The sequence below is a fragment of the Dryobates pubescens genome, chromosome 11, assembly GCF_014839835.1.
Source record: "Dryobates pubescens isolate bDryPub1 chromosome 11, bDryPub1.pri, whole genome shotgun sequence".
In the NCBI taxonomy this organism is placed as follows: domain Eukaryota; kingdom Metazoa; phylum Chordata; class Aves; order Piciformes; family Picidae; genus Dryobates; species Dryobates pubescens.
Genome location: NC_071622.1, coordinates 28,144,237 through 28,170,230, shown reverse-complemented (window position 1 = coordinate 28,170,230; position 25,994 = coordinate 28,144,237). Strand labels below are relative to the sequence as shown.

Genomic DNA, 25,994 nt, shown 5'->3' with positions numbered 1-25,994 from the left:
TAGTCCCAGGAGCTTTGCCCTGAAAAGCACTGTAAGCAAAACGTTACGAGTTACTAAATCCTTCCTGTGAGCCTGCCTAAGACAATTGTAGTAATGTGTGAGTAAATAATTTCCTTTCCAGGAGACACCAGACCATCTCACAGACAAATGTCCCATGCAGGCAGATAATTCAAGCCTTCTCTTGGAATTAACTGCACAGTGTAAAGACTTCTGGAGGAAGCAGATGTCTTCTCATTTCAAATATTCTAAGCTATTGAAAATTATCAGTGAGACCTCTTCTGCAAGGTGGAGTTCTTCAGCCTTCAGTTATTCCCAAACTTGTTTTAGTCCCTTGAGTAGTTGTTTTTGATAATTATAAGCTATCCATGGGACAGCAATGTGCCCTGGTGGCCAAGAAGGCCAATAGTATACTTGGGTGCACTAAGAAGAGTGTGTCCAGCAGGTTTGGGGAGGTTCTTCTCCCCCTCTATCAGTCCTAGGTAAGACCAAATCTGGAACATTGTTTAAGGTTCTGGCTCCTTGGTTCAAGAGGGACAGGGACCTGCTGGAGAGAGTTCACTGGAGAGCTATGAGGATGGTTAAGGGCCTGGAGCATCTCTGTGAGGAGGAAAGGCTGAGAGACCAGGGGCTGTTGAGCCTGCAGAAGAGAAGGCTGTGAGGGGAGACCTTATCAGTGTCTACAAATATCTGAAAGGTATCTGTCAGGAGGATGCAGCCAGTCTCTCTTCAGTGATACCCAGTGATAAGATGAGGGGCAATGGACATAGACACAGTCACAGGAAATTCCATCTCAGCATGAGAAAAACCTTTGGTGTGAAGGCGCTGGAGCCCTGGGGCAGGCTGCCCAGAGAGGTTGTGGAGTCTCCTTTTGTGGAGAGTTTCAAAGCCCAGCTGGATGTGTTCCTGTGTGACCTGCCCTAAGTGGTCCTGCTTTGTGGGGAGCTGGGACTTGATCTCTGGAGGTCCCTTCCAACCCCTAGCATTCTATGATTATCTTCCTTGTAATGTTTGACTGTGGGAGAAGCTGGAGGGAATAATGAATTGTTTAGATTTTGTTTCAGTGCCTTGAGAATGGGAATTAATTAAACTTGATCTCTGGAGTGGGTGGCAGAGAGCTGGAATTAGGCCACTGTAAGGTAAACTAGCTCTGTCTGCTGAGGAAGTATCTAGTAATGGTGACCATCAGGGACCAGAAACTAGTGAACCAGAATGAGTAAACTACAGGTAGAACATTTGTTTCAAAGCCAAACCTATGAAATAACTTGGAAACCACTTAAAATGGGAGAAGCAGCAAAGTCAAATCAATTGGTTATAATTAATGGCTTTTAAAACTTTTTCATGTATTTAGTGATTATCACTGTTTTGGTAAATAAACCTTACCCAGATGGCCAAACCTCCCCTATTGACAGACTAGAGAAAGAACTGCTTTATGGTTTGTCTCTTTTTCCCTTTGTAGATCAGAGCTATCACTGGAAGATGTCTCTACAAGTTCTCTGAAGGGGCCTGTGCTGGTTGCTCAGTGTGACTGCAGTGGGTCTGACAACTGCAAGTGCTGTGTGCCTTCTCTGAGACTCAACTACACCTACATCATGTGGCTGGAGATGACAGTTGGTGTGACACCTCTGTGGTCACCTTTGATGTCAGTTAAGCCCATAGACATAGGTATGTGTGACCTGTGTTTTAAAGCTTTTTTTAGTGGAGAACAGCAGCAGGATCATAGCACCACAGACTGGTTTGAGTTGGAAGGGACCTTTAAAGGTCATCTAGTCATCATGGCAATAAATTCATGTGGTTTTAAGGCAAACTTTAGGTCAAATTGCAGATCCTGATAACTAAAATGCAACAGTGCCAGGGTGTGCTTTCCCAGTGACCTCACACAAGGTTACTCTGTCACACACTGCCTGTGGAGCAGCTCCTAAGCACAGAGTTCAAAGAGAATGTATGAAGGAGACCTCTGAAACAGCCTATCACCATCAGCAGCCACAGGCTGTAAGGGTAGTGGTAAGCTTGTAATTTTTTCCACAGTAAAGCCTGAGCCTCCTCTGAACCTGCATCTAGAAATGACAGAGAAAGGTCAAGTGAAGATCTGCTGGTCTGATCCTGTTCTGATGCCATACCTGCTTCAGTATGAAGTGAAGATCTCTACAAACTCAGGTCAAAGTGGCTGGCAGGTGAGTCAGCTCTTCTTGCTTGGTTTTATGACAGAGCAGTGCAGGTCAGTGGGCCCAGAACCTGGGATCTCGTACCAATCCAATCCAGGACCTAAGATGTTGTCAACCCAATCCAGTACCCAGGGTCTCTTACCATTCTCCTTGGGCAGTGGCTCTGGTGGGTTGAGCATCATGGCTAGTCTAGTGGAGCTGGATGTGGCACACTGGTTTCTCCTGAGCTGGTGTGTTCAGTAGACCCTGGTAAACATCATCAGTGTAGTGGACTTGACACCTGTTACACTATGCAATGATGAAAAAGCCATCTCCTTATTGGGCCTTACAAAGGAACTGCAATCTATGTGTAAAGGCAAAGCTCTCCTCTTTCATCAACCCCCAAACTCCATGACACTACCAGACATATTTAATACTTCTAGCTTTTGTTAGTGAATTGGTTTGTTGCTGTTGTTACCATGCAGCTGGCTCTGGAATATGGCTATTAATTAGTAGTCCATAATGAAGTAAGTTAGTTTTCACAATCTTGACCATGTTCATATTTACAGTAAATTTAAAGAAAAAAAGCTTTTTCTACCCAACTTGCTACCTAAACCCCACTCTCCAGATGATTTGCTTTGGTTCTCTCTGTCTCTTTCATTATACCACAATAATGACTTCTGATGATCCAACAGATGGTTCAGGCTGCTCTAGAAACTTCCCTGGTTGTAGACAACCTGCTACTTGATTCTTCATACTTGGTTCAAGTGCGGAGCAGGAACCGTCATGGTCCAGGGTTCTGGAGTGAGTGGAGCACATCATATAACCTCAGCTTGGGAGGTAGGTCACCTGCAGCTGCTTATGGGCAGTGAGCAGGCTTTTCAGAATTCCAGTTTAGTTTGCTCAAGAACAATGTTCTAGACGGAGCCTTGAGCAACCTGCTCTAGTAGGAGGTGTCCCTGGCCATTGCAGAGGGATTTGAACTAGATCACAGAATGATCTTGATAATCTTTCAGGTCCATTGCAACCCAAACCATGCTGTGATTCTATGGTTTTTTCCTCCTCTTGATTGCTACATCTGCTGACGCAGCAAATCCAGAGGACTAGACCGTCTAGAATCTGAACAGTTGGAGAAGGAGGGTCAGCAGAAACACCTTGGAGAGAAGCACATGGTGCAAATCACTTATGAACGCAACTATGGCTTGGTTTGAGCATGAAAGTTCATCTTGCAACTTGAATGCTCTGGAAAGCAAAGCTGACCTGTTAAGACTTTTCTGGTTGGCTTTGGGCCAACTGTCCCTCTTCGGCAAGCGGCTAACACCTGTAGCTCCCGTAAGTGCCTGAGTGATTGGGACTGAGCTTGTGCATGTTTACACGCTGTGCAAATTCAGTGCCTTTGTGCCTAGATGAATTATTTAATGTGTCACTGCTATGACTTGGCATTAACTCCACTGCTGAGATTCTAAAAATGGGGGTTTGAGACATTAATCTCCTGCTGACTTCGATAGGAGCAGGATTAGTATGTACTGGAAAGCCTGACTCTTATATTTCGTTTATTCTTTTTCAGTCCTCTCTCCCCATCTAGTGATTAGCAATTCTCTCCAAATCTGTGTCCCAGTCTTACAGTAAAGCTTCACCCAGCATGATTTCAGCATCCTTGCAGGGTTCAAAGAGTTAGATTTTGATTTTCCAAACAGAAACATAGCTTTTGTGATTGGGATCTTTCACTTCCACCTGAGGACCGTTTTGTGACACTAAAATCTGTGGTGTATGTGTTTGTGGTATGAGTTACAGAAGCCTCCCCTTTCCAGGTTGTAGGTACTTGTTGCAGTACTGAAATGAGCTGATCTGCTGCCTTCAGAATGTGGGCTGAGTGAAAAGCACAAGTGTTCTGGTTCCCCAAGATTTAATCTACAGCAGCCCATAGGATTCATAGAATGACCCAAGATTTGATTCTTACTTTATAAGCAAGACCTTTTCTGTCTGGGTAAATTAAATTCCATGCCTGTACTTTCATCTGCTGTCTGTAGATAGAAATAACAATGCAAAAAACATAAATAATTGGAGATTGAATGGAGCCTTCAAGAGGTCTACCTCAAGACCAATTGATGAGACCTCAAGACCAGTTGATGAGACCTCAAGAGTTCTACCTCTGACTCAAGGAAGGCATAAATTCATAGAATGGTTTGGGTTGGAAGGGACCTGAAAGATCATCAAGTTACAACCCCCTTGTCATGGGCAGGGACACCTCCTGCAAGAGCAGGTTGATCAAGGCTGTCGAGCCTGGCCTTGAACACCTCGGAGGAGGGGGCATCCACAACCCCCCTGGGCAGCCTGTTCTGGTATATCACTACCTTCACTGCAAAGAATTTCTTCCTAATCTCCAGTCTAAATCTCCTCTCTTCCAGCTTCAATCCATCCCCCCTCATTCTGTCACTACAAGCCTTTGTAAAAAGTCCCTCCCCAGCTTTCTTGTAGGCCCCTTTCAGGTTCCTTCTTTCCCTTGTGCTGCTGTATGCTTTCACTGCACTGAGAGCACACACAGAGCTTTTCCTCCTCATTGGTGGTGATTTTTCTGCTCATTGATTATTTTTTGGTTTTGTTTCCCTGGGGGATATGAAACCCATAATAATTCTGATTGAACAATAATAATTTTGATTATTTTGATTTGAATTTACAAACAGCACTTATGAAGGGAAACAGTCAAAGGCTCATTCCTACCCTTCTCCTGTGTAGTTATGAATAATAATTAAGAAGTAGAAAATTTAGACTTCACCTTGAATACTGCATCTGCTTCTGGTGTCCCGTCATCAGAAGGACATAAAACTATTGGAGTGAGTCCAGAGGAGGGCCACTAGGATGATCCAAAGGCTGGAGCACCTCTGCTGTGAGGATAGTTTGAGGGAGCTGAGATTGTTCACCCCAGAGAAGAGTCCAGGGGGACCTTGAGGATGACTTCCAATACCTGAAGGGATCCTACAGGAAGGCTGGAGAAAGGCTTTTCATAAGGGTGTCTAGCAACAGGACAAAGGGAAATAGTTAGAAGCTGAGGGAGAGTAGGTGTAGACTGGGTCTTGGGAAGAAGTTCATCAGTACAAGGGTGGGAGACACTGGAACAGGTTGCCAATGGAGGTCGTGGATACCCCCTCCCTGGAGGTGTTCAAGGCCAGGCTGGATAAGGCCTTGTGCAACCAAGTCTAGTTAAGAGGTGTCCCTGCCCACGGCAGGGGGGCTGGAGTATATGATCTCTAAAGCCCTTTCAAACTTAAGCCATTCTATGATTCCCTGCATGATTATATTTTCTATTGTGGTGCTTTTATGCTTTTTAGTTCAGATTCTAATCTCAAAGGATTTCCCCCCCTTTTTTTTTCATTTCTCCTTTCTATGCAGCTGAAGTCCTCTACTTCCCTCCTAAGCTGCTGACCAGTGTTGGTTCCAACGTTTCCTTTCACTGCATCTATAAAAACCAAACCAAGCCTGTAGAGTCCAAGGAGATCGTGTGGTGGTTGAACTTGGCAGAAGAAATCCCAGCAAGTCAGTACAGGCTGGTGAATGCTCATGTAAGCAAAGTGACTCTTTCCAACTTGAAAGCCACCAAACCTAGAGGGAGTTTCTTCTATAACGCCTTGTACTGTTGCCACCACAGCAGGGAATGCCACCAGACATATGCTGAACTTTATGTAGTAGGTAAGAGTCCACATGCTTTTCAGTTTACAGTTTGGTGCATTTTCACAGAATGTTAGGGGTTGGAAGGGACCCCAAAAGATCATCCAGCACAACCCCCCTCTCAGAGCAGGATCACCTAGTGCGGGTCACACAGGAACATGCCCAGGCAGATTCTGAGTGTCTCCAGAGAAGGAGACTCCACAGCCACCCTGGGCAGCCTGTTCAGGTGCTCTGTCTCCCTCATAGTGAAAAAGTTTTGCCTTATGTTCATGTGGAACATCCTCTGCTCCAGCTTGCACCTGTTGCCCTTGTCCTATCACTGAACATGACTGAGCAGAGCCTGACTCCATCCTCCTGACACTGCCCTTCACATCTTTATAAATGTGAATGAGGTCACCCCTCAGTCTCCTCTTCAACCTAAAAAGCCCAAGCTCCCTCAGCCTTTTCTCACAAAAGAGAGGTTCCACTCCCTTCATCATCTTTGTGGCTGTCACTGGACTCTTTCAAGCAGTTCCCTGAGGCCCTTCTTGAACTGAGGGATCCAGAACTGGACACAATATTCCAGATGCAGCCTCACCAGGGCAGAGTAGAGTGGGGGGGAGAACCTCCCTCAACCTGCTAAATAATTAATAGTAAGGTCAGAATATGGATGAGTTCCTGTCACCTGCTCTAGGTGATCTTGCTTGGGCAGTGGGGGGTGGATCCAATGATCTTCAGAGGTGTGTTCCAACCCCTAGCACTCTGTGATTCTGTGAATATTTCCATGTTAAACTTCAGTTTTATTGAGGGGACAGACTCTTCAGTGGTCTCCAGCAACTACGCCCCCTCTACTTTGCCCTAGTGAGGCCTTCTCTGGAGCACTGAATCCAGTTCTGGGGTCCCCAGTTCAAGAGGGACAGGGAAGTACTGGAGAGAGTCCAGAGGAGGCTTCAAAGTTGCTCAGGGGCCTGAAGCATTTCTGGGGAGGAAAGGCTGGGAGACCTGGGGCTGTTGAGCCTGCAGAAGAGCAGCCTGAGAGGGCATCTGATCAATGCTCAGCAAGAGATGAAGGATGGGGACAGCCAGTGGTGCCCAGGGACAGGACAAGGGGCGGTGGCACAAAGTGGCACCCAGGAGGTTCCACCTGAACAGGAGAAAATTCTTTGGTGTGAGGGTGTTGGAGCCCTGGAACAGGCTGCCCAGGGAGGTTGTGGAGTCTCCTTCTCTGGGGAGATTCCAAAGCCAGCTGGCCATTGTGATGCTGGGCAAGCTGCTGTGGGTGCCCCAGCTTTAGCAGGGGGGTGGACTGGGTGATTTCCAGATGTCCCTTCCAACCCCCCCATGCTGGGATTCTGTAATGCATGTTTTTTTGAATAAACAGTTCTCTCTTTCTTAATGAACTTTTGGTGTGTTTAATTAGATGTGAATATCAACATCACCTGTCAAACAGATGGGTATTTAACTCAAATGACCTGCAGATGGTCTGTAAACCCAAACACACTGCTCCTGGGAAGTTCCTTGCAGTTAAGATACTACAGGTATGTCGAGCTTTTCATGCACTCTTTAGGTTTGGGAAGCATTGTTCTGGAAGGTACTATTACAACAAAGTTTCTGTAAGCTGGACTTTAGCCCAAAAGGAAATACTAACTACCTGTGCAGAAAGGAGACTGTAGATGGAACCTCAGAATCACTCAAGTTGAACAAGGCCTTGAAGATCATTGAGTCCAGCTGTTAACCCATCACTGCCAAATCCACCACTAAACCATGCCCCCAGTGCCTGAGTGTGTAGCATGGATTCTCTCTACAATGTTCTTCAGCAGCTGTAAAACCTGTGGATGCAGTTTGGAAGCCACTTCTCCTAAAGCAGATGGCTTTGCTTGTACCAGTTAGAAAAATTATTCTTCTAGTTGTTCATATCTAGAAATTGGAAGGAAATCAGGCAAAAACCCATCCACAGTGAGACTGAGACCTGGAGCAGTGACCCATAGAGGCTGTAGAATCTCTGTCCTTGGAGAATTTCAGATGTCAGTTGGATAGGACCCTGGACAATTTCATTTGAGTTTGAAGAGAAGGCTCCAGGGAGACCTTACAGCAGTACCTGAAGGAGACTACAAGAAAGCTGAGAAGGGACTTTCTACAAGGGCTTGTAAGGTAAGGGGGAATGGATTGAAGCTGGAAGAGGGGAGATTTAGACTGAAGATGAGGAAGAAACTCTTTCCAGTGAGGGTGGTGAGACACTGGAACAGTTTGCCCAGGGAGGTTGTGGGTGCCCCCTCTCTGGAGGTGTTCAAGGCCAGGCTGGATGAGGCCTTGAGCAACCTGCTCTAGTGGAAGGTCTCCCTGCCCATGGCAGGGAATTTGGAACTACATGATCTTTCAGGTGCCTTCCAACCCAAACCATTATAGGATTCTCTGCATTTAACCCTTCTTTGAGTCAGAGGTAGGATTCTTGAGGTCTCCTCCAGAGGTCTTGTGGTAGACCTCTTGAAGCCTCCATTCAGTCTTCAATTTTCATATGGTTCTGCACATATCTTTTTTCTACCTACAGACAATAGATACAAATACAGGGATGGAATTTAATTCACCTTGGAGAGAAAAAGTTGCTTATAAAGGGAGAATCAAATCTTGGGTCATAAAGGGAATATTGGTTTCTGAAGGTGGCATCTTTGGTGACTAGAGCAGTCCTTGGTTTCTGTGCTTTTGGTCAAGTGTTTTGGCCTAGTTTTGTTTTCAGGTAGTTGGCTTAACTTTGTCTTTTGAATAGAGCAGGACAAGTGGAGTGTAAAGCAAACATGATCTGCAAAATACAAACCTGATTATTAACTCAGTGGTGTGATCTTCATTCATGTGCACTAGTATTGCCTCTGACACCCTTCTTACACCATGAAACTCAAAAATCCCTTCGCATTACAACTATTTTGAGTTGGAGAGTTTCCTAGAACTGTGTCAGTCTTTATATAAACAAGACAGACAGACAGACAGACAGACAACCATTTCTGAGGAAAGAAAAAAAATCTTTCATTTTGCTGCTCTGCTGGACTGGATCTGCAAAAGTTTTGGCAAACAAGCTTGAAACAGCCTTGAGGGCCTTAATCCTTTTGGAAAGCTCTCTGTCTTCTCTGTTAGAGGTGGACTGAAGTTTTGAGCTCTCATAGTACCCAGGCAAATATTTCTCAGAATTTTGTGCCCTAAAATCATAGCTGGAATGCTGGGAATCTCAAGTGGAGGCTTTTAGGGCAGGATTAGTGACTAGCTGACTGCTGAGGTAGATTTTAACTGTCTTCACAAATATGAATATAATGAGTGCACTGCTGGGCAGGGAGCTTGAAATGAAACCCATGCTGCTCTTGCTATGCTTTTTATTCCCACTTCTTCGCTGCTCAGGTTTAACTAAAAATGTTATTTTTCTAGGAGGAGGTGATAATCTGGGGATTTGTGACAGCATTCCTGCTAGATCAAACACTGAACAGTAGCACAGGCTGCAAACATTTCGTTACATATTTTGAACAAAATTGCAATGAGAACTTGAATGCTTGCAGGCTTCAAACCAAGTGAAACAATTAGGTCCTTTTCTTGCCCAAGCTTGATTGTAAAGAGGCACCATAAGTATGTTGGGGTTTGCTTGGGCATAGGCAAGTCCTCGTGATGAAAGCTGGAGGTTAAATGTGTTGCATCGATGTCAGAGCCATCAGGTTTTCCAGCAGCATGCAGCAACTCCGAAGCAATTCCATGTTTCAGGTGAAATCCAGCACTCCCCAGTAGCGTGGTGTGATGGCTTTGCTGTTGGTGTTCTGATTTGGCTGCCAACAGAAACAGCACAGAAATGATCAGCAGAGAGCACCAAGCCAAAGCTTCCAAGCACAAGGTATCAGTTTCATGAGTGTTAGCCATGTGGACAGGGAGAGGGAAGCTCCAGCTAAAGTGTAACTTGTGTGGTTCAGCTGAGTACCTAACACCCTGTCTGGCTCCTCTCACCTCACCTCTGAGCTGTGCACAAGCTTAAGAGAAAAGTGAAAACTTTCCATCTCTGCTAAGGTGTCCACTGCTCTTTGATCCAGAGTCTGGGTCTCATCTCTTCTGTTGACATACTGACTCCATGTGGGATTTTAAATCCATGCTCCAGAATCAGTATTTTTATGGGATTTCCATGTCCTGGAGACTTCACTGTAGGTGTCCCATGTGGCAGCTTTTCTCCTGGACACCAGTTGGTATTTTGGAGGTCGTATTCCCAGCTGGAGGAGATTCCTGGCTGGAGATCTGCCTTGCTATGTTTATTGCTAACACCTACCACTCAAGGGACATGATTTATGAGTGTTTGGAGATGCCTCTTCTTGTCACACCTGTTTTTTCCTTGTTTTAGTCTCTTTTCAAAATATTTTGTACTGAGGAGAGCTTTCATGGCTGGAAAGCTTCCTGGTGGAAGAGGACCTGGGGGTGCTGGTTGACAGCTGGGTGAGGATGAGCCACTGTGTACTGAGGTGGCCAAGAGCACTGACAGCATTCTGGCCTGGATCAGCAATAGTGTGGCCAGCAGAGCAAGAGAGGTGACTGACCTGTACTGGTCACTGATGAGGCCACACCTCAAATACTGGGAACAATTTTGGGCCTCTCACTTCAGGGAGGACATTGAGGTGCTGGAGCAGATCCAGAGAAGGGCAGTGAAGCTGGTGAAGAGTCTGGAGAGCAGGTCTAGTGAGGAGCAGCTGAGGGAACTGGGCTTGCTGAGCCTGGAGAAATTCCCTCTACAATTCCCTGAAAGGAGACTGGAGCTAGGTTAGGGTCGGTCTCTTCTCCCAAGTAACAAGGACAAGATGAACTGGCCTCTAGTTGAAATAGGGAAGGTTTAGGTTGGACACGAGCAACAATTTCTTCCCCAAAAGGATTAGTTGAGCCCTGGCCCAGGCTGCCCAGGACAGTGGTGAAGTCCCCAATCCTGGAGTGGTTTCAAAGCTGCGTAGATGTGGTGCTGAGGGACATGGTTTAGCATGACCTGGCAGTGCTGGGCTAATGGTTGGACTCCATGATCTTAAAGGTGTCCTCCAACCTAGACAACTGTGTGATTGTGTGCTATGATTCATGTCCTGCTTTTCTCAGGCGCAGAGCCAGATCTTTGAGCACTAACACTGTGCTGTTACTTAGCCATTTAATGCAGATTCGAGATCCATCCAAATAATCATCACGACCCCCTAGATGGTCCCAGTGTCACCATTGCTTTGCATTGCCATCAGAGCTGGATTCTGCTGATGCTATGAGCACTTTATCTTTGCAATGCAGTAACTGGATGGTTTTCTTTTTCCTCTTATCAGGAGCAAACTTTATTGTGCTGACTTCCCAAGTATTTCTCCAAACTCAGAGGTGAAAGAATGCCACTCGCAGCAGAATCATTCTTACGAGTGCACATTCCAGCCCATTTTTCTTTTGTCTGGATATACCCTGTGGGTAGAGTTTAAGCACTCCCTAGGAACACTCCAGTCCTCACCAAGCTGTGTCGTGCCAGCTGATGTGGGTAGGTCAAGATTCATGCATGTCTGTCTTCACTTGTCACCTTGGATTTCATTCCTCAGGAGGTGCAGGTAAAGTGCTTCTTCATAGCACATGAGTTGGGGAAAGGACAAAGAGCTTTGGTAGTGTTTTTGAAAAGATGTTGCATTAAATGTTATTGGCACAGGAGCAGGTTTGAGCCACCAAAGTGATCTTGAGGCCAAGAAGGCCAGTGATCTCCTGGAGCACATGAAGCAGGTCAAAGAGAGTTCTCATGCCCCTCTGCTATGCCCTAGGGAAGCGACAGCTGAAGTACTGGGTCCAGTTCTGAGCTCCCCAGTTCAGGAGAGACAGGGAACTACTGGAGAGAGTCCAGTGAGGGCTGCAAATATGCTGAGGGGACCGAAGTATCTCTGTGAGGAGGAAAGGCTGAGAGACCTAGGGCTGTTGAGCCTGCAGAAGAGCAGCCTGATCAATGTTCAGGGAGAGCTAAAGGGTAGTGGGGACAAGAAGATGGGGCCAGACTCTTGTCAGTGGTGCCCAGTGACAGGACAAGGGGCAGTGGGCACAAAGGGGAAGCTAGGAGGTTCCATCTGAACAGGAGGAGAAACTTTGTTAAGGTGCTGGAGCCCTGGAGAAGATTGCCCAGAGAGGTTGTGGAGTCTCCTTCTGTGGAGAGATTCCAAACCCAGCTGGCCATTGTGATGCTGGGCAAGCTGCTGTGGGTACCTCTGCTTTAGAAGGGGCATTGGACTGGATGATCTCCTGAAGTCCCTTCCAACCCCCTCCATGCTGAGATTGTGGGATCCTGTAGCTGCAGCTAACACCTATGAAATTAAACCCCACTTTTGTATGCTTGTCCTTTTGGGTGTTTTGCAGAGACATCTACAGAAGGTGCAAAAATCGTATTTATAAAGACAATTTCATTTCACAGCAGTATAGAATGGTCTGGGGTGGAAAGGACATTAAATATCATCTAATTTTTAAGGTTCTTGGTTACCTAATTTTTCTGAGGTCTTCAATTAGCCGTTAACTTTATCCATGGATTCAGTGCAGCACTGTCTTTGTTAGTTGAAAATGACCCAACTGTTCCTGCTTTTGCAGTTGTGACACACAGAAAACACACATTTGCGTCAAAGCAAGAGGCAGGATCAGTGTTTGGGTGCCTGCAAAGAGCAGAATGTGCGAAGCACATCTTCTCTGGTCTGTGACTCAGCGTTCACAGGGGTTTGGACACCAAACTGAGCATATGTAGGGAGAAAAGCCTGCAGATAGAGCACAGCAGTGCTGCATGAAATAAAGCAGAACAATCAAGCACATCTATTATGTCTGTGGGTAAAACAGATCCATTATGTGTCACAGGGAGGGAAGGCAGAGTTCAGTGCATTAGAGTAAGTGGGGTATGGCAATTAATTATTGCTGTTATTGCTGTTAATTTGATGGCCTTGTGGGTTTGGGGAGTTGTTTCTCTCTGGTTCACACAGGGCTGTTCATGCCTTTTGGATTAGCGGGTTGCCTGATAATCAGAGAGCTCTTGGGAGCTTTGGGTACCAGAAAGGAGAGTGGGCATTACTTAAGTAAAAAGCCATGAACAGAATTGAGCTACACTGGATGAAAGGTGCTCTGCATCACAGCAAAGCAAAACATGCTCCTCTGAGCACTGCCCACAATTTAAAGCATACTTCAAGTTTATTGTTCTTCTCCTCCCTCACCACCTGATTAGCACAAGCTTCTTTTTCTAATTTTCACAGAATCCCAGCGTGGTGAGGGCTGGAAGGAACCGCTGGAGATCAGGAGGGGCACCCACAGCAGTTTGTCCAGGATCACGTGAGGTGGAACGCCTTTAATTTAAGGGTGCTGGAGCCCTGGAGCAGGCTGCCCAGAGAGGTGCTGGAGTCTCCTTCTCTGGGGAGAGTCCAAACTCAGCTGGATGTGTTTCTGTGTGACCTTCTCTAGTTGACCCTGCATTAGCAGGGAGGTAGGGAGGTTGGACTCAATGATCTCCAGAGGTCCCTTCAAGCCCCTCCCATTCTGCAATTCTGTGATTTTTGCATGTGAAGTTAAGATTTTCTTTGGTGATTTTTAGTTTGGGTCAAAATTAGAATGACTTTTCCACCAGGCAAACATCGCTTGTGTCAGTCAGGAATGATTCTGCAGTGGAGGAGGGGCTAGGCAGCCTGGACTGGTGTCTGCGTTGCCTGGCTCAGCACTGCCTGCATTCTGGTTCATCATTGCTTGGAGTAGCAGAGGCCATGATGTGTTACCTATCACCCTCGGTGCAGAAATTAAACCATGATGATAGAACAAGAGGAGATGTCCTGAAATTGTGCCAGGGAGGTTTAGGTTGGACATGAGGAACAATTTCTTTCCTGCAAGAGTGGTCAGGCATCAGAACAGGTTGTCCAGAGAGGTGGTGGAGTCACCATCCCTGGAGATGTTGGAGAAACCTGTGGCCATAGCACTTCAGGCCATGATTTAACGGCCATGGTGGTGTTGGGTTGATAGCTGGACTCAATGGTCTTAGGGGTTTTTCCAACTCAAACAATTGCATGATTCTATGCAGTCATTACAGTCATTTATTTTTTTCTCTTTCAATCATCTAGTGAAGCCACTTCCCCCTTCCAACATTACAGCAGAAGTCACCAGGAACACTGGGCTGCTGAAGGTGAGCTGGACAAACCCCATATTCGCACACGACCTGGAGTTTCAGATCCAGTATGGTGTGAGCAGGGAAGACATCACCTGGGAGGTACTGTCCCTTTTCATCCAGACTGAAGGGTGGCTTGTGGCAGTGGTGTCAGTCGGTGCCTTAGCTGGGTTTTGTGGAAGTTGTGGTGTGCAGTGAAGGAATTTGAATGGAATTTCCCTTTCTCACTGGGTTCACTTGCAGGAATTCTGACTCTAGACAGCCTTTTTTTTCTTACTCTTTTTTTTCTTGCTGTTTTGACATCTGTTGCAGCATTATGAAGTTTCAAACGCTCCAGAATCAGCTGTGATCAAAGTTCAGAAGCTTTGTGTTGAGTATGTGGTTCAGATCCGCTGCAGAGAGCTGGATGGGTCAGGTTACTGGAGCGACTGGAGCAGACCAGCTCACACACTTGTGAAAGATATCAAAGGTACTTTCAGGGTGCACGCTGCTCTGTCCAGTTTCAGTCTGAAGTTTGACACTTCTCACCTTACAGGAGAGGTGGTGAGGAACTCTGTCAAGGAGTCTAGGCATAGGACAAGGGTGGTGGCTTCAAGCTGGAAGACGGGAGATTTAGACTAGATGGAAGGAAGAAATTATTCACTGTGGGGATGGAGAAGCACTGAAACAGGATGCCCAGAGACATTGTCGTCAATGATCTTTGATGTCTTTTCCAACCAAAACAATTCTATGATTCTATGCTTGTGAGTGTCCCATTCTTGGAAGTGTTAAAGGCCAGGCTGGACAGGGCTTTGAGCAACCTGCTCTAGCAGGAGGTGTCCCTGCCCATGTCAGGGTGTTGGAAGCAGACAATCTTTAAGGTCCCTTCCAACCCAAACTGTCCTGTGACCTTGCAGCTCCCTCACAAGGCCCTGAATTTTGGAGAGTTATTATTGAGGATCCAGCAAGGAGGCAGAAGAATGTTACTCTCCTATGGAAGGTGAGAACTGTTATGTTTTAGTCTTCCAATTTGATCCTCTCCTGTACTTTGCTCCCTTCTGTTGCTGTCATTTCCACCACCTCTCCCCTTTTTGCTTCTATTCTCTAATCTCCCCTGCAGCTGTCACACATCGACCTGGTTCTGTACCTTAATCACTATCACTAGTAATGTGGTAGGACAAAAACTTGCCTGCTGTTGCACCTCAAATCCTGGGTTCACTTTAGGGCCCTTTTATGCCCAGAAGGACACTGAGGCACTGGAGCAGGTCCAGAGAAGGGCAACAAAGCTGGTGAAGGGTTTACAGCACAAGTCTTGTGAAGAGCAGCTGAGGGAAACTGAGGTTGTCCAGCCTGGAGAGGGGAGGCTGAGGGGAGACCTGGCTCTCTGTCTCTTCTCTCAAGTAACAAGTGATAGGATACAAGGAAGTGACCTCAAGTTGAACCAAGGAAGGTCTAGACTGGACACGAGGAACAGTTTCTTCACCAAAATGATTGTCAAAGCCTGGCCCAGGCTGCCCAGGGCAGTGGTGGAGTTGCCATCCCTGCAGGGGTTTCAAAGCTGTGTAGATGTGGTACTGAGGGCCAGCTGGCAGTGCTAGGTTAATGACTGAGCTCGATGGTCTTAAAGTTCTCTTCCAACCAAAGCAGTTGTGTGATTTTCTGTGCTTGCTGTGGATGGCTGGGGGTAGGTGTGCTCAGCCCAGTGTGCAGAGGCATGTTTCCAGAGCTGGGAAGCTCCCAGAGCAGCCTTCTGGACTGAGCTGATCTTTGTGCAGTGAGACCCTCTGACCTTGCAGTCAAGTTGCTCTTGCACAGACACAGTTTTGTGCACTACAGCCATGCTGTGTGGGGATGCATCACACCTGTTTGGAATGTTCCATTACTCCTGAAACCTGACAGCCCTTGCTATTTTAGGAAAGCACTCAGACCCCTGGGCTGGCTGCAGGCCTCCTTGTGAGCAGACATCAGAGCTGCTGCCTGGGTTGTGCTGGGGCAGTGCAAGGGTCAGTGCTGTATTGGAGCTACACTGACCCTTTCTCTGCTCTCTCCCTGTCTGCAGTTAATATTTTGAAGGTTGGACTTGATGATCCTAGAGGCCTTTTCCAACCTCAATGCTTCTATGAGTCTACATTTTCAGTGTTAGTTACACAGATGCCGTGGAACAGACTTATACCACAATTTGTTATAACGCTCAGACGAAAAAAAGAGCAGCCTGGAGTCACAGACTGTAAGCTAGAATGAGGTTCAGTCTTCAGCTGCCAAGTTCTGCTGACCAAGATCTCTGAGCAAAATGTGCTACTGACTCCTAAACTGCTGCCTGTGTAAACACTACCCTGACTGCATGTCAACTGGGCAAAGCTACCTTAGAAGGTTACTGCAGGACAGAGGAAAAAAAGCACAGCAGTGCCTGCCTGCTCCTATTTGCCCATGTTTAGTGTGCAAACAGTCATCTCTCCTGGCTTTTCAGCCCTGAAAAACTCTCACATAAAGCAGTGAGTTATTAGAGGAAGCTGAAAGTTTGTTTACCTGTTCCCCCCAGCCCTCCTTCACTGGAATCATAGAATTGTTTGGGTTGGAAAAGACCTCCAAGATTAAGTCCAACCCTTGACCCAACACCACCCTGCCCATTATGCCATGTCCACACATTTCTTAAATACCTCCAGGCATGGTAAGTCTACCACCTCCTCCCTGGGCAGCCTGTGCCAATGCCTGACCTCTCTTGAAAGAAAGAAATTATTCCTCGTGTCCAACCTAAACCTTCCCTGATACAATTTCAGGCCATTTCCTCTCATCCTACCACCTGATACTGGGGAGAAGAGACTGACCCCCACCTCACTCACTTCAGGGAGTTGTAGAGAGACAGAAAGTCTCCCCTCAGCCTCCTCCAGGCTGAACAACCCCAGTTCCCTTAGCTGCTCCTCAGCAGACATGTTCTCTAGGCCCATCAAGAAGTGTGCCAGCTCACAGAGAGAAGAAATGAAGTCTTTATATGGACAGTGGCCAGCCTACAGAATATCTTTACTGGGTCATGTTTTCTTAAAGCTGGAACAGTGCCTTCTGCCCAAAGACCATTTGCTTTGGAACTCCAAGGCTGGGGAATTAATGTAATGCCACCGTTTGCTGCAGCCGCTGCCGAAGAACCGCTCGCTGTGCAGCGTGAGCAGATATGTGGTCAAGCATCAAACATCAGGGAACACCTCCTGGTCAGAACACGTTGAGAATGGCACCACCTGCTCCTTTCCATGGACTGAAGGCACACACACTGTGACAATTCTAGCCATGAATTCACTTGGAGTTTCTTCACTCAACTTTAATTTAACTCTCTCACAGCACATGAGCACAGGTAAGGACACCAATTAGTAACTATGGTGAGGTGTGGAGCATGCTAAGAATCCTCCTGAATGCTTTTGGACACAGCTTTGTAATAAAATTCTCTTAGTTGGAAGCAAAAATGTGTTGTGATGAGAAGTTCAGCTCTGAAACAGAAAGAGATTCTGTGTCTCATGGAACAATAAACTGAAAAAGCTTCATGATCTTTGGGTTGGGAAAAGCATTGTCTTGCACTGGGCTGCCTTCTCTCCACTAGCAGAACATGAAGTAATTAATCAACAGAGAGGAAATTCTGCCTGCAGAGCTGATCTTTCATCTCCTGGGAACACCCAGCATTCCTGCTGGGGAATGTTTTAATGTTTCCAAACTGAAATACAGTCTTGTTTGTCTGGCTGCTCACCTGATGGGCTGCCAGGGTACATAGCTCTCAGAGGTTTGGCTTTCCTACTGAAGCAGCTTCCTCACTAACTCAGCTGCACTCAGGTTGGCTCATAAAATAGAGGCTAATGCTCTGAGGTGCTTCAGTGGTGTCACGCTCCTGTGCAAATGACTGGATGGTGAAAGGTCTGGAGAACAGGTCTGGTGAGGAGCAGCTGTGGGAACTGGAGAAAAGAAAGCTGAGGGGAGACCTTCTGTCTCTCTACAATTCCCTGAAAGGAGTGAGGTGGGGGTTGGTCTCTTCTTCCTAGTATCAGGTGGTAGGATGAGAGAAAATGGCCTGAAATCGTGCTAGGGGAGGTTCAGGTTGGACATGAGGAACAATTTCTTTCCTGCAAGAGTAGTCAGGCATTGGAACAGGCTGCCCAGGGAGGTGGTGGAGTCACCATGTCTGGTGGTGTTCAGGAAATGTATGGACATGGCACTTTGAGACATGGTTTAATGGCCATGGTGGTGTTGGGTTGATGGTTGGACTCAATCTTGGAGGCCTTTTCCAACTGAAACAATTATGTGTTCTATGAAATACAGAATTAGAGACTTGTTTGGATTGGGAGAGACTTTAAACACCATCCAGTTCCAACCCCCCTGCCACAGGCAGGGACACCGCCTACTAGACCAGATTGCTCAAAACCCCATCCAACCTGGCTTTGAACACTTCTGGGCTTGGAGCCTCCACAGCTTCTCTGGGTGACTTGTTCCATGTGGTAGGTTAGAATTTCCCCCTACATTAACTAAGCACGACCAGCTCAATTGGAAGCAAATGGAAGCACAAACTACACTCTACAATGGAATGCAATGGATATGTACAAAACATACAGTATTTACAATATTGTACAGGTATTTACAGTCAGAAAATAGCATGGAAACCCCCCTGGTCAAAACCACCAGGGAAAGCTGTCCCCCCTGCCCCCATAGCCACCTCCTTTCCCCCTATAATTAGAAGAAAAGAGAAGCCATTAGGAGAAAATGTTAGTTCAAAGGAGCGGTGTTAGTGTCCTTATCTGCAAGGGCAAAAGCGTTATCCTCCCCAGCCCAGCAGAACAGCCAAGCAGCTGGAGAAGAAGGAATGAAGGTAAAAGGTGTGAGATGTTTATAGAACACTTGCTTCTACACCAGATATCCTGTCCAATGAAATTTGTTTAGAATACTCTTTTCTTTTCCTTTTTACACCCAGCTGTGAATTGTTTGTATTTTTCTACTTTTCTGCTTGAAATCTGCAGCTGACTTTTAAAGGCACAGCCTAAACCTGCCACATTCCAGAGAAATGTTGGCATATGTGAGCTAGAAGATAATCAACCAAGTAAATGCTAAAGTGCTGAAAGCGTAGCAGGCATTCATGCCGCTGATAGTGCAGAGCTCTGCTGCTACCCCAGCCCTGATCCCAGCTCTGGGCTCATGGAATTCTGGGCTGCTTTCTCCTTGTCGTGGCAGTGTCCGTGGTGCGGTCGCTCAGCGCTTACCCAGTGAACAGCACCTGTGTCATCCTGGTGTGGACGCTGTCAGCTCAGCTCCATGTGGTAACATCTTTTGTCATCGAGTGGAAGAACCTCAACAAAGAGGAGGAGCTGCAGTGGGTGCGAGTCCCTCCAAACACCACCAAATATTACATTTATGGTGAGTGTGCACTTAAGGACCAGGATTTATTCTCTTAATGGAACAGCAAAACGCAGCATTGATGAGTTCTCATATTCCTTTTTCCCCTCTCCTCTCTGTTTCTGGTGGCTGTTACAGTAAGGACCAGTAGAGCCATTTTTGATTGCCTTAGAGGACTGACTGTAAAGGCTGACACAGAATGAAGCTCAGGAATGTGTTCTTTTGCAGGCAATGCTGAGTGCATCAGCTGCTTATCTACATTAATAGTCACATTCCATCTGCATTTTGGCTTTAATCTGAGACACTTTCACAGTAGCTTCCTAAAGGTTAATTCCATGGAACGATTTGGGTTTGAAGGGACCTTAAAGATCATCCAGTTCCACCTGCTCCTGCCCTGGACAGGGGCAGCTTCCACTAGACCAGGTTGCTCAAGGCCCCTTCCAACCTGGCTTTGAATACTTCCAAGCTTGGAGCCTCTGAGCTTCTCTGGGCAACCTGTTCCAGTGCCTAACAACCATCATGAAGATTAATTTCTTCCTAATGTCTAAATCTAAATTGAGCTTCTTGCAGTCTGAAGCCATCACCCCACACCTTGTCACTCCATGTCTTGTAAAAAGTCCTTCCCAGCTCTCTAGTCCCTTTCAAATACTGGAAGGCTGCTAGGAGGTTTCCTTGGAGTTTTCTCTTTTCCAGATGTGAACAACCCCAACTTTCTCAGTCTGTCTTTATAGGAAGCAGCTTGGTGTCACCCACAAACTCAAGGGTGCCCTGATCCCACCAGAACAGTGTTAGATTACCCAGTGTACATTAGAGGTGGCTTTCGTTTTTGCTCTCTGTGGGCTGATCTGGGCTCTGATGTGTGAGCAGAGCCTCTGTGGAGATGACTGGTGAAAAGCAGGATGATGGTTTTGATTTCTTCCCAGATCACTTCGTCCTGGTTGAGAAGTACCGCTTCAGCCTGTACCCTGTGTTTGCTGAAGGAGTTGGCAAATCCAGAGCAACAGAGCAGTTTGCCAAAGGTAGGATCTTTTATGTAATAGGAGCTTGTCAAAATAAACTGTAATTGCAGGAGGAGTCTGTAGTAAAGTAATTGCAATGTAACTATCAACAGTTGCTTGAACTGGGGGATGAATTAAGGAATGGACCTGAATTCCTTTGGATCCAACTTGATAGCTGAGATCCAAGGTCCCTGTGATTCTTCCTTCTCCAGTTGTGGGACAATTCTCCTACTTCACATGCTCCAGTTGAATTTTCATAGCCAGGGAGCAGTGGACACCTCCCATGGGGATAGAGGAATCACTTCAGTATTTAAAATATCTCCTTTTTCTCTTTTCTCAAGATAAAGGTTTGTTGATGTACAAAGAAAGCTGTTTCTGAAGGGGTTTTGTGTTCAAGCTGCTGTTTCTACCACTTGGTGTTTTCCTGCGGCAAACTCTTTGATCACAGACTAATTGTTTCACTGCATTCTGAGCTGAATTCCTCCTTTCCAGGTGGATATGAGGATGAGAAGAATGCCAGCCTCTCCGTGGTCCTGCCAATAGTGATTTCAACCTCAGCTCTCTTGCTTGGAGCATTGCTGGTTTCACACCAAAGGTAACTTGCTCATTGTCACGTGAAACCCTAAAAAGGCATTGCGATGACAGAGGTGCAGCTTAGGTGATGAACTGGTGGAAAAGGACACTCTGGAAACAGCTAGGGCAATGAAGCTGGTGAAGGGTCTGGAGCACAAGCCTTGTGAGGAGCAGCTGAGGTTATACAGCCTGGAGAAGAGGAGGCTGAGGGAAGACCTTCTGGCTCTCTACAACTCCCTGAAAGGAGGTTGAAATGAGATGACTGTTGGTCTCTTCTCCCTAGTAACAAGGAATAGAACAAGAGGAAATGGCCTCAAGTTGCACCAGGGGAGGTTTGGGTTGGACATTAGAAGAAACTTCTTCACTGAAAGGGTTCTCAACCACCAGAACAGGCTGCCTATGGAGGTGGTTGCATCCCCATCCCTGGAAAGTATTAAAAGCTGTGTAGATGTGGTGCTGAGGAACATGGTTTAGCACCAGACTTGGTGGAGTTAAATAATGGTTGGACTCGATGATCTTCAAGGTCTTTTCTAACTCAAACCCTTTCATAATTCTTTCTTTTTCCCATTAAATTTTGGCCATCTCTAAGATTTCAATGACTGCTCCACTGCTGTAGAGCTCTAGGTAAAGGAAATGGCAGAGATGGTGACACAGCAGAGGTAACTTCAGCAGTGCAGAATGTCAGACCAGTACCAACTCCAGAATTTACCTGTTCTTTCAGAATGAAAAAGCTGTTCTGGGAAGATGTTCCAAACCCCAAGAATTGCTCCTGGGCACGAGGAGTTAATTTTCAGAAGGTCAGTATTTTCCTGGTGGTGTTTGTTCCCCCACCCCATGGGTCTGGCTGCTCTTTGCTCAGGACTGAACCCTACCTGTTGGTTAGATGGGGCTCTGGGCAACTGAAGGAAAGGCTGTGATCAGCAGCCAGTTCGCAGATGATACAATGCTGGGAGGAGTGGCTGACACCCTGTCAGGCTGTGCTGCCATTCAGTGAGACCTGGACAAGCTGGAGACCTGGGTAGAACCTCATGAAGTTCATCTAGGGCAAGTGTAGGGTCCTGCACCTGGGGAGGAATAACTAACTCCCTGCACCAGTACAGGTTAGGAGTTAGCTTCTGGGAGAGCAGCTCTGTGCAGAAGGAGCTGGGAGTGCTGGTGGACAAGTTTAAGTTCCCCATGAGCCAGTAATGTGCCCTCATGACCAAGAAGGCCAATGGCATCCTGGAGTTCATGAAGAAGAGTGTGACCAGCAGGTCAAGGGAGGCTCTTCTGCCCCTCCACTCTGCCCTACTGAGGCCAAATTTGGAGCTCTGCGTCCAGTTCTGGGCTCCCCAGTTCAAGAGAGACAGGGAACTACTGGAAAGTGTCCAGCAAAGGTGCTGAGGGGCCTGGAGCGTCTCTGTGAGGAGGAAAGGCTGAGAGACCTGGGGCTGTTGAGCCTGCAGAAGAGCAGCCTGAGAGGGCATCTGATCAATGCTCAGCAAGAGATAAAGGACCCATGCAGGGCAAGAGGATGGGACCAGACTCTTGTCAGTGGTGCCCAGTGACAGGACAAGGGGCAGTGGGCACAAAGGGGAACCCAGGAGGATCCATCTGAACAGGAGGAGAACATTCTTTGTTGTGAGGGTGCTGGAGTCCTGCAGCAGGCTGCCCAGAGAGGTTGTGGAGTCTCCTTCTGTGGAGAGATTCCAAAGCCAGCTGGCCATTGTGATGCTGGGCAAGCTGCTGTGGGTGCCCTTGCTTTAGCAGGGGGGTTGGACTGGACAGTCTCCAGAGGTCACTTCCAACCCCACCATGCTGGGATTCTGCCATTCCATGGTTTTAACTGGATGTGTGTATTTATTAATGGTGAAAGGATTGGGGCCATTCAGCTACTTCCATTTCACCTTGAGTGATGTGCTCTCTTGGTTGGAATCCTGAGCACTTCCCAGAAGGCTGGCTTTGCAGGACCTGATATACAAAGAATCTGTCTCTTTGTTGTCTTGTCCTTCAACATTCACCTACGCAAAGACGTAAAGAGCAGAGGAAATGTGGCTTATGGGGTTTCAGCTATAAACTGTTATTAAAGCTATGGATTGTTTTTTTCTGTGGTTGTTCAGACCTTACTGAAATGAAGCTACTAAACAATAGGTGGACACTAAAATTTACCTTTTCTTCTAGCCTGAAACTTTTGAGCATCTCTTTATCAAGCACCCTGAAGTGATGTCATTTGAGCCTCTTCTTCTGGAACCAGAAATAGTGCTGGAAGACTTCAGCATTAGTCAGGCACTGAAACCAGAAGACACCCAAGGAGGTTTTTTAGTCATTGATTCAATGTTTACAACAACTCCAGACTCTGAAGGTGACTCTGCTTGCTCTAGCAGCCATTTCAATAGCAGCACCTTCTCTGAGAGCTCCCAGGATGGCCACAGCAGTGGAGAAATGCCAAGGCAGAGTGATATCAAATATGCTACTATCAGCAGCAGCTCTGGATCGAGTGGGCTTTATGAACAGAAAACGAATCCAACAGGTTCTTTGGGTAGATGCTTTGTAGCTGAAGATTCCATAGCTACAGGCACCTTCTCCAGTAGCTCCTGGGAGGTGGGAAATGGGGCCTTCCTCCTGTTGCCTGACTATCCTGGCAGGCAGCCCAGCAAGACTCTGTCTCTTTCCCTCATCTCTTCAGAGGGTTTTTCAGAGCCTTCAGACCAGGATGAGACTTTCACAGATGGAGACAGTCCTGAGCAGAGCCTCTGTTACCTGGGGTTAACATCCCTGGACAAAAGAGAAGATGACATTTTTGTAACAGAAGGTTCTGGGGTGATGTGTGGGGTTCATAGAGCTGATCTGCTCAAAGATGGGGGGTTCCTTCGGCATACACCACCTGATTTAAATGCTCTGATCCAGAGTAGCCTTAAGTATAAAGCCAGTGTGCCCTACATGCCACAGTTTCAGATGACTGCTGCCAAGGTGCAAGAGACCACAGAGCCTTAAGATGACCTCTTAAATCATCATTTTCTTGATGGTTTTTTTAGGTGTTGACATGTTCCCCTGTTGTTTCCTCTCCTGACCTCTTCTCACTGGTGCCCAGAGACAAGACAAGCTGCAATGGGCACAAACTGGAACCCAGGAGGATCCACTTGAACAGGAGGGAAAAACTTCTTTGTTGTGATGGTGCTGGAGCCCTGGAGCAGGCTGCCCAGAGAGGTTGTGGAGTCTCCTTCTCTGGAGAGCTTCCAAACCCAGCTGGCCATTGTGATGCTGGGCAAGCTGCTGTGGGTGCCCCTGCTTGAGCAGGGAGGTTGGACTGGATGATCTCCAGAGGTCCCTTCCAACCCCTACCATGCTGGGATTCTGGGGGTTTACATGACTTTTATTGGGAGCTTTCCTGTTTTGAAGCTTTTGAATGTCCACATTTTGTTATTGAACCTGAGGCTCTAGTACCAATGGTCCTGCTTTAAAAGTAACATCTCTTCCAACCCCCCTTCCCAAGAGCCCAAAGATCCTGTGGTTTTGATCTTCAGTCTGAAGAGCTTCAGAGGGAGGAAACTCAGATGGTGCACCTCAGCTGTGTGTGCTGGGAGAAGCAGGTAAAGAAACCCACACTTCTTTGCAAGCCAAATATTTTTTTCTACACCATAGCAAATATTTTTGATACCTTTCCCAAAGACCTATTTTGAGGAGCTAAAAACAAATAAATAAATAAATAGTCTCTTCCAAAGCTAAATTGATGTAAAACTCACAGGTGCAATGAAAGCCAAAAAGGGCAAAAGCCAGCAATGATAAATCAGTGCTGAGAGAGGTGTGGGAAAGCTTTGATATTAGTGCTGAGCAATCCTTTGGAGCACAAGGGACCAAAGAACCTGCACTTTGGAATTTCACACAAGCTTGACCAAAACCCCACTGCTTTTCCTCAAAGAAGCTGGTGAGCATCTCTTGCTGGGCATCTTCTAGATGTTGAATGTGACATAAATGTAATGGACTTGCTTCAAAAGTATTATGTGTGGAATTAAAATGTGGTTTGTGTTAGTAACCAAAACTTCTTGTCACTTAGAAGTGTGGTTAGAGGTGGTTAGAGGAACCTGGAGGCTCCTGTAGAGTTGAATGAATCATGGACTAGTTTGGGTGGGAAGGGACATTTAATGGTCATTCAGTCCAACCTTCTGCTGTCAGCTGGGAGCATAGAATCATAGAACTGTTTTGGTTGGAAAAGACCTCTAAGATCATTGAGTCCAACCATCACCTAACACCACCACAGCCCCCAGTGCCACGTTTACACATTTCTTGAACACCTCCAGGGATGGTGACTCCACCACCTCCCTGGGCAGCCTGTTCCAATGCCTGAACAGACATCTGCACTTACAGCAGGTTGCTCGGAGCCAAACAACCTACCCTGTAATGGTTTCAGGGATGGGACATCTACCACCTCTCTGGGCAACCTGGTCAGGGTCTCACCACCCTCAGAGTAAATAATTTCTTCCTTCTATGCAGTCTGTCTTGTAATTCTAGCAGTAAATCCATGAGTAGCACTTGGGTGAAAGCTAAACTTAGAATTAACGTGAAATAAGAAAATCCGTCCCACCAGCACATGAACTTCATGTAGCACAACCTCCAGGGTTGGACTCGGGTATTGGATTCTGCCTCTCCTGATGGTTTATCCACCAGACCCAACATCTGCTGTAGTTGAAGAAGTGAGAAGTCTGCTGTAGGTCAGCTACCCCACCAAACCCACCTCAGCTAATACCACAAGTATCCCTCACATGCTTCAACTGAATTTGGAGTGGAGCATCTAGGTTCATAGAATGGTTTAGTTTGGAAAAGACCTTTAAGATCATCTAGTTTCAGAACCCCTTCCAGGGGTAGGGAAGGTTGCTCAAAGCCTTATCTAACTTGGCTTTGAACACCTCCAGGATTGGAGCCTACACAACCTCCCTGGGCAACCTGTTCCAGTGTCTTACCACCCTCACTTGTCAAGAATGTCTTCCTAATCTCCACTCTAAATCTCCCCTCTTCCAGCTTCAATCCATTCCCTCTCATTCTGTTACTACAAGCCCTTGTAAAAAGTCCCTTCCCAGCTCTCCTGTATCCCTCTTGGAAGGCTGCTCCAAGTTCTTCCTGGAGCTTTCCCTTCTCCAGGCTGAACAGCCCCAACTCTCTCAGCCTGTGCCCATGGAGGAGGTTCTCCAGTCC

The 25,994-nt window shown here is 46.8% G+C and overlaps 1 protein-coding gene across 1 annotated transcript in view; it reads left to right on the top strand.

Annotated features, from left to right (window-relative positions):
• LEPR (leptin receptor) overlaps nt 1–24,506 on the top strand; it is a 36,078-nt gene extending 11,572 nt beyond the window's left edge. Inside the window, exons 4-18 of the mRNA XM_054165242.1 lie at nt 1,457–1,662; nt 2,026–2,171; nt 2,837–2,981; nt 5,532–5,828; nt 7,207–7,324; nt 11,093–11,292; nt 13,871–14,016; nt 14,227–14,383; nt 14,811–14,893; nt 17,020–17,236; nt 19,093–19,275; nt 20,178–20,273; nt 20,745–20,847; nt 21,547–21,622; nt 22,986–24,506. Coding sequence (XP_054021217.1) covers nt 1,457–1,662; nt 2,026–2,171; nt 2,837–2,981; nt 5,532–5,828; nt 7,207–7,324; nt 11,093–11,292; nt 13,871–14,016; nt 14,227–14,383; nt 14,811–14,893; nt 17,020–17,236; nt 19,093–19,275; nt 20,178–20,273; nt 20,745–20,847; nt 21,547–21,622; nt 22,986–23,798 — 2,986 coding nt within the window. The 3' untranslated portion in view covers nt 23,799–24,506. The remainder of the gene's footprint in view (nt 1–1,456; nt 1,663–2,025; nt 2,172–2,836; nt 2,982–5,531; nt 5,829–7,206; nt 7,325–11,092; nt 11,293–13,870; nt 14,017–14,226; nt 14,384–14,810; nt 14,894–17,019; nt 17,237–19,092; nt 19,276–20,177; nt 20,274–20,744; nt 20,848–21,546; nt 21,623–22,985) is intronic.
• The last annotated feature ends 1,488 nt before the right edge of the window (nt 24,507–25,994 follow it).